This window comes from Nannospalax galili, unplaced genomic scaffold (genome assembly GCF_000622305.1).
Source record: "Nannospalax galili isolate Female #2095 unplaced genomic scaffold, S.galili_v1.0 scaffold363, whole genome shotgun sequence".
NCBI lineage: Eukaryota > Metazoa > Chordata > Mammalia > Rodentia > Spalacidae > Nannospalax > Nannospalax galili.
Window position 1 is genome coordinate 763,812 of NW_008351176.1, and position 8,411 is coordinate 772,222.

Below are 8,411 nucleotides of genomic sequence, written 5' to 3' on the forward strand. Positions count from 1 at the left end.
TAAACCTTCCCTATATTTTAAATGACATATCACTGCTATTTCTGTAAGAAAGGTAATTTCATTTTTTTGTTTTCAGTTTCTTGAGACAGGGTATCAACACTAGCCTTGAACTCAATCTAATCTATAGAAGAGAATGACCTTGAACTCCTGATCCTTCTGCTTCTACCTCTCAAGTGCTAGGATTACAAGCATTTGCTATGAGTAGCCCAACAGAGCTCTTGAGATTAAACTACTGAAAAAAAAATTTCCCCTTCCTTTCCCAGTGCTGGAGACTGACTCCAGGGTTATGTCATGCTTTCTAGGCAAGTGGTCTACTACAAAGTTATACTCTATGCCCTTTGAAAATTGTATTAGAAACCAAGGTACCTCAGGTTCCTTCAAAGATCAACCTCAGAACTCCAATCACAAACAAAAAGAATTGGGAAAATATTAAGACCACATTCTTCTTGTTATACTGTTTGATTCTTTTCTTGTATGTGTTATATACATGTTTGAGCATATGTGTTTGCAGCAGCGTGATCCAGATATATATGCAGTTATGTATATGTGATCAAGTGTCTTCCTACTACTCTCCACCTTATCTTTTACGAAAGGGCTTCTCACTGAACATGAAGCTCACTAATGAGGTGGACTTGCAGGAGAGTGAGCCCTTGGGATACTCCTGTCCTTTCTTCCCAGCGCTGGAATTACAGGCACATGCCATTCTGCCCATGAGCCCATATTTTTAGGTTAAAGTCTTCAGGATAAAGAGTTTTACAATAAGGAATACGAAGCTATATATTCATAAGCAAGTTCTTGAAAATGTACCTCTTAACTACATTGCATCAGTGAAATGAAATATCAAGCAGCTGATATGGCTCATAATGAAAGGAAAATCTGCAATTTTATATATAAACTAAACATTCTATTTTCCATTCTGGTGAATATGACTTGAAAAGTTTTTTTAATGATACACATCTCCAAAAAGAAAATACAAAATTAAAATGGTTCTCTTTCCTCCTTTATCAAGTAAGGTTCTGCATTCTTCCTTATGAGTAAACATAAGCACTGCAGCTTAAGAAGAGCCTCAGAGCTTCTCAGAAAAGGATCTCAGTCTCCATCCACACATAATAATAATTTGAAATGTAATAAAATCCCTAGGTAATTCGTATGTATATTAGCCTGAGAAGTACTGGTCTAAATGATGTAGAACTTTCAAATGTTTCAATGATTTTTGTCTCTCCTTAGTAAGGAATTATATATTAATTCCATTTATCAGGAAATGTATTAAATATAGTAAAATAAGCTTCAAGTAGTATTTACTAATAGTAACAGAACATAAGCCTGTGGTTAATGTTTCTTTCAAACTTGTAGTTACAAAGTCTTTTCTCCACATATTAAGGGCTCATTAGCAAATTAAGACAGATACTTCAACATCTATGAGTCAAGACGTTGCCAAATTCATTTTCAATCCCATAAAAAGGAGCAAATATGAACATTTTAGCAAAGAATTACTAAAAAACATTTTAAGGTAAAGTAGTAGAGATGAAGCTTAAGAGACATAAGCATATTCAACTTAACTGGCTGAATACCCCTGCATAAGGAAGCTTGCTGAATTATTTTTGACTCTTATGGATATGTTTCTCCCAAATTCAAAATCACAATGTGTAGTGCAATTTAGGGGGCTATGGAAGTTTCAATGTTTTAGCACCATGTATTTATAAAAGACTGATTCAGGGCTGGAGAAATGGTTCAGCAGAGAAGAGCACTGGCTGTTCTTACAGAGGACCCAGGTTCAAATCCCAGCACCCACATGGCAGCTAACAACTGTCCATAACTCCCGTTCCAGGAGATCTAACAACTCCTTCTGACCTCCTCGGGCACTGCAGGACATAGATGCACTTACACGCACACAGGCAATACACTCATACACATAAAAATAAAGAAATAATATGGGCTGGAGAGATGGCTCAGAAGTTAAGAACACTGACTATTCTTGCAGAATATTTTAATAAAATATTAAAAAATAAAGAAATAATAATAGAGTATTTCAATCTTAGGTGCTTGTCAAGAAAGAAAAAGTTCTTTGACAGAATATTCCTTTGTTTTTTGTAATATTTTATTTATTATTTTTATTTTATGTATATGAGTGTATTGCCTACAAGTACATAAAGTGCACCTGTGTCGTGCAATGCTCTCGGAGGCCAGAAGAGGGCACAGGATCCCCTAGAACTGGAGTTAAGACACTTGTTAACCACCATGTGGGTGCTGAACCTGGATCCTCTGCAAGAACAGTCAGAGGGAACAGAACCTGGGTCCTCTGCAAGAGCAGTCAGTGCTCTCAACCACTGAGCCATCTCCAGCCCCTTATTTTTGTTTTTTTGTTTTTCTGAAGACAGGGTCTCCTATTTTATGTAGCTTAGGCTGGCCTGGTAATAGATAATGCAGGCTGGCCACACACTCATGACAATTCTTCTGCCTCAGCCTTCCAAAGTGCTAGGATTTTAAATGCAAACCACCACATCCTGCTCTTAATTTACAATTAAAAAATAGATAAAAATAAAAAAATGTTATCTATCCAAGGTCTATAATTGCGAAGAAGTTAAAGGATGATGCAGAAATCCCATCTCCTCCACCACTCCCTTTTCAGTCCTAGAAAAAGAACCTAGAATAACTGAGCAATGTTGCTAAGTTGCCCAGGCTATGGCTCAAGCTTGTGATTCTCCTGCCTTAGCTTCCCAAGTGCCTGGGAAAACTTACGCACATACCTGGCTGCAGGCATCTTTATTCCTGGAAAGTTCACTCAGAGAGAAAAAGAGGCCTAGCTAAAGCTGATAAAGACTCATTTAAAAACATACTGTGCTTGAGTTTTTACATTATAAATCCAGAATACAATTTTGAGGGTGAAAGAAAAAGATCCATTAATTCCATATGTAAATGAACAGAGAGCTATGAACATCATTCAATAGTAACAAGTTTTATTTTTCTCCCAAGAAAAATAACACCCAAGGCCTTAACGATGCTAAGCCTGCCTCATTCCCAACCTAGGACATACATTTTTTTTTTGGAGCCCAGTTGGCCTGGAACTCACAGAGATCCATCGCCTGCCTCTGCCTCTCCAGTGCTGGGACTAAAAGCATGCACCACAACACCTGGCAAGACATATACATTATTTTTAAGGAAGCTAATTAATCTTCTAGAGATAGCTCAGCAGTTCTTATAGAGGAGCCACACATCAGCTAACAATCCTCTCTAACTCCAGTTTCAAGGAATCCAATGCCCTCTTCTGGCCTCCATGGACACTGCACAACACAGGGGCACTTACATACACATAGGCAAAACATACATATAAATAAAAGTTTTTTAAATTTAAGTTATTTTGGACTTTACTTGTAAAGCCTAAGATGACATACTAACAGTGAAAACCAATTATTTAAGAAATTCTGGCAATTTTGCAAGACAGTAATTACAATGCTAAAATTAAAAAGCAATGAGAGATTTATGGTCTTAGCTTCTAGACTACTAAGATGTCACTGTTTGGGGGCTAGAGAGATGGCTCAGTAGTTAAAAGCACTGGCTACTCTTGCAGAGGACCTGGGTTCAATTCCCAGGACCCACATGGCAGCTAACAACTATTGGTAACTCCAGTTCCTGGGGATCCAACACCCTCTTCTGACCTCCTCAGGCATTGCAGGACAGGTGCATTTACACATATGTAGGCAAAACACTCATACACATAAAATAAAAATGGTAAATAAAATATTTTTAAATGTCAATGTCAAATACAAATGACAGAAAGTCAGTAATCTTTGCTACAACTGCTTTAAAAAAAATTATGATTCCTATAATCCTATAAACTTCAGACATCTCTGCTCCAGGATTTATAAAGCTAATGATTTTTCAGTCTGAATTCCTTCCCCAGCCAATGACAGGACTAAGCATAAAAACCCTCCATCCTTTACCATCATCCAATCTTCACCCTCAAACTGTGACCAATCTTTAAAGATAATCTATTTAATGCCAGCTCATCTTAAAATAGCTGTGACCCTGTACCCCTCCACCAAACTTCAATCTATTAAGCAAAATGATTAGAAACACAAATGGAGTGTTGATGAAGACTAATGAAAAATGTGTATTTTGGTATTTAGGTGCAAAACCAAGTATGTAAAAGGAAAATCTTGAAATCAGGCATTTATATTCAAATTCAAAATTGCTTTACCCCAATAAGTAAGTGAAAAAAACGTATCTTTTTTTTAAAAAAAAAAAAAAATAACTTTTTTGAGAATCTTACTATATAGTGTGGCTTCTTGGAGTTCCCTATACAGACCAGGCTGGCATGGATCTCACACAGATCTGCCTGCCTCTCTGCCTTTGCCTTCTGAGTACTGAGATTAAAGGCATGTACCATCACATCCAGGCCTAGAAAGCAGTCTCTTATCCCAGTACTTGGGAGGCAGAGGCAGGCGGATCTCTGTGAGCTCAAGGCCAGCCTGGTCTACATAGTGAGTTCCAGGACAGCTGGGGCTACAGGGAGACCCTGTCTCAAAAAGACCAAAAAAAAAAAAAAAAAATTTGTTGCAGGCTGGTGAGGTGGCTCGGCAGTTAAGAGCACGGGCTGATCTTGCAGAGGACCAGAATTCAATTCCTAGCATCCACATAGCAGTTAATAACAACTGTTTGTTAACTCCAGTTCCAGGGGATCCAATGCCCTCTTCTGACCTCTGTGGGCACTGCATGACATGGGTGTACTTATACACACTCAGGCAATACATTTGTACACATAAAAACAAAATAATAAAGTTTGCTGACTCAAGACAAAAACAGTCATACCAAGAGTTCTAAACAGCTTTCTGTGAACAACTCACTTATTGAGAAAGAGGAAGTCAGAACCGCACAAATCTCTCTAATCGTATCCCCATGTAAACCTGATCGGCATCTTGACAAAATTTTGATCAGACTTTTGCACAAGATTTTTGTAGGAAGGCATTTATATGGGTAAAAAGATTTGAAAATAAAAAACTTAAGTTCATGACTTGGTATCTGGGCCACAAATTATACACAAACTTATTGCCAAGGCAGTTACATTGCTTTAAAAAATTGGTTCCAAGTTGTTTAATTATGTCCTCCTTCCCTAGTCATCAGGAGACTCACTCAAGATCCTTTCAACCTTCTGGTTTTAAGATGAGTCCTCACTCACAAATGAAAATTAAAATGTATTTACAGATTCCCTACCTTCCTCCTAAAAACTGGGATTCCATTTTCAGACAGATACTGTCAGAGTTTTAATAGGTAATTAGGTTGTAACTTCCTTATGCAGAAAATTGAACTTATGAAACATTCAACATGTATAGCATTCCAAAGTAGCTAGTTATCTAAAACAACTCCACTGGAAAATTAAATATGTATCTGTTAGTCATCTTATTTAGGAATTGTTTAAATAGTGATGAGGCTTCTGGGTAAAAAGTATCATCTCACTTTACATTGTTAATTTATATCCATAATGATGGCAGACTGCTCTTTTGTTTTTTAATTTCATTTAGTTATTGTCTGCATGTGTGTAAGTGCAGCTATGTCAGGCAATGCCCGAGGTGGTCAGAAGTGGTTGTTGGTTTCCCCTGGAACTGGAGCTACAAACGGTTATTAGCCACCATGTGGGTATTAGAATCGAACCCATTTCCTCTGCAAGAACAACCAGTGCTCTTAACCGCTGAGCCATCTCTCCAGCCCCTAGACCACTCTTTTGATAATGAAGATACATACCTTGGTAAAGTAAATGACCAATTAAAAAACTAGTAATGTTAATTTTTTAAAGCCCATTAAAATTCAATCTTTACTAAATTTTTCAAAATGCTTAGACTTTAGCATTTCCATAATATCAAAGCATAGCACAATTAAAAAAAAAAGATTTATAAAGCACAATAAAACAAGTTTTTGGCTTACTTGAAGTAACAAGTCTGTCTGTCTATCTATTGATCTATCTATATGTATTAGTTTTGTTTCTCATGTCATCTCAAGGGACACTCAGTCCCTAAGGAACAGGACTGAACTGCTACTGATGTATTATTAAGTATCAATAGCAGGCCATTGACAATTTCAATGCCCAATAAATAAATTATTTTAAAGCCTTTGTATTTTACAAATTAGCAACCTACAAATCTCACTGAGTACAGAGGCCAATTGCTTTTTCATTCCATTTTTAGAACCAGAGTACTAACCTTACAGATATATTTAAAAAATAATTCTAAAATCAGCTCTCAAAACTTAACATTGGAAGTAAACAAGAAACCTGACAATAATTTAATAGCAATAAGAAAAGCTAAATTAAAGTCGTTCTCATCACTGCTAAGCCTAGAAAAAAATATAGAATGTTATGTGATCGTATACTAATTATTCCAATAATTATTTTCTTAAGTAGACAAACTATATTAACTCTCATTTACCTATTCCACCTTCCTATTCTGCTGCTGCCTAATACTTTTCCCGCCCAAGGAAACTCTGTATTAAGGAACAGCCTCTCTTTGCTTCCATACAGAATTAACTTACCTTTCATTGTCTATGCATGTAACACTTTGGTTTCCCAGAGGCATCTTTTAAAGGAGTTTAGATTCTAGCTCCAGCAGAAAAAAATGGTAATTTAACCACAACCATAATAGGGAACTTTAATGGTGTTTAAATTAACATACACCATATTAATAACACAACCTATTCTGAGGTGATTAAGAAATACAGATTGAAAATAAAGTTTTAATTTCTGTTCTGCTCTCTACACCATCATCTCTTAAAGCCTCTTAACTAAATTAAATACCAGAATCAAATCAGGAAAATAACAGCAAAACAACAACAAAAAAAGAGAATGAGGGTATCTGTATCTAAACACTTACCTTGATCCTGTCATAGGACCTCTTCCATCCTTGTCATATCCCCCACGCCCTCTACCTCCTCCCTGTGACCCGCCATATCCTCTATTATCTTCTCCATACCTACTCACATCACGACGGTCATCTACAAAAGGAAAACATTTTACATATGTCAACAGTCTCTTCATTTTTTTTTAAGACCAGTCTCCCTATGTTAGCTAGGTTGGTCTTAAACTTTTGAGCTCAAGCAATCCTTTTGCCTCAATCTCCCAAGAAGAGAACTACTGGCAATGTATCACCATAACCATGAACTACTGTCACTTCTGATACGTTTCACACTGAATCTTTTTTTTTTTTTTTTTTTTTAAACAGGGATGTAGACCAGACTGGCCTCAATCTCACCTGATCCACCTGCCTGACTCCCAAGTGCTGGGATTAAGCATCACCACCCCACTTGGCTGTTTTTTATGTGTATGAGTGCTTTGCCTACATGTATGTACGTGCACCAAGTGTGTGCAGTACCACAGAAGTCAGAAAAGGGTGTTGGAACCCCCTGGAACTGGAGTTATAGACAGCTGAGAGCTGCCATATGGGGTGCTGGGAACTGAACCCAAGTCACTGCAGGAGCAGCAAGTCCTTTTAACTGCTAAGCCACCTCTCCAGCCCTCTATATCAGTATCCTTAATCCAAGCTCAACATAAAAATAATTCTGAGGGACTAGAGAAAAGGTTAAGAGGCCATTATAATCTTACCTTGTGTGTGATGGCTGTAGTTTTCTCTTTGTGAATGATAAGACTGCTGATTTTGACTATAGGAATCATGCTGCTGATAATTTGACTGCTCATCATATGAGCCTTGATGCTGATCATAGCCTGACTGCTGGTCATATGAATCTTGTTGACCATAGTCTGACTGGCCATATGAAGGTGCTCTTCCACCTTGGCTAAAAAGAAATGAAAAACATGAAGCCTTATAGGAGGACTGTGTTTACTGAAGCAAGTTAACTGACATTAATATAAAAGGCCTAATCAGCTGGACCTATGCAGTATTTAATACTACTTTCTTGCAATACTTGCTTTGGCTCTTTTATCCCTAAAATTTCATTGTCAATACAATGTTTTTAGTGTCAATCCACTAAAAAGATGCCCTTCTACATATAAAAAAGGGAAGGTGCTGTATTATTATAAGTACCTTTAAAAACTATAAAGAAGCTGGGTGTGGTGGCACACACCTTTAATCCCAGCACTTGGAAGGCAGAGGCAGGCAGATCCCAGCCTGGTCTACATAGTGAGTTCCAGGACAGCTGGGGCTACAGGGAGACCCTGTCTCAAAAAAGACCCCCTCCCCCAAAAAAACCTATAAAGCCGGGCATGGTGGTGCATACCAGCACTCGAGAGGCAGAGGTAGGCAGATCTCTGTGAGTTCAAGGCCAGCCTGGTCTACATAGCAAGTTCCAGGCCAGCTGAGGCTACAGGACCCTGTCTTAAAAATAAACCAAACCAAAACAGTGGCCGGGTGTGGTGGTGGAGGCAGAGACAGGCGGATCTCTGTGAGTTCAAGGCCAGCCTGGTCTAC

The 8,411-nt window shown here is 37.8% G+C and overlaps 1 protein-coding gene across 1 annotated transcript in view; it reads right to left on the minus strand.

Moving 5' to 3' along the window:
- The window catches only part of Taf15 (TATA-box binding protein associated factor 15), a 35,632-nt gene that overhangs the window by 12,373 nt on the left and 14,848 nt on the right, over positions 1-8,411 (minus strand). The window contains exons 6-7 of the mRNA XM_008848122.3: positions 7,589-7,779; positions 6,916-6,981 (exon numbers count right to left, since the gene is read on the minus strand). Of these exons, the coding sequence (XP_008846344.2) occupies positions 6,916-6,981; positions 7,589-7,779 (257 nt within the window). The remainder of the gene's footprint in view (positions 1-6,915; positions 6,982-7,588; positions 7,780-8,411) is intronic.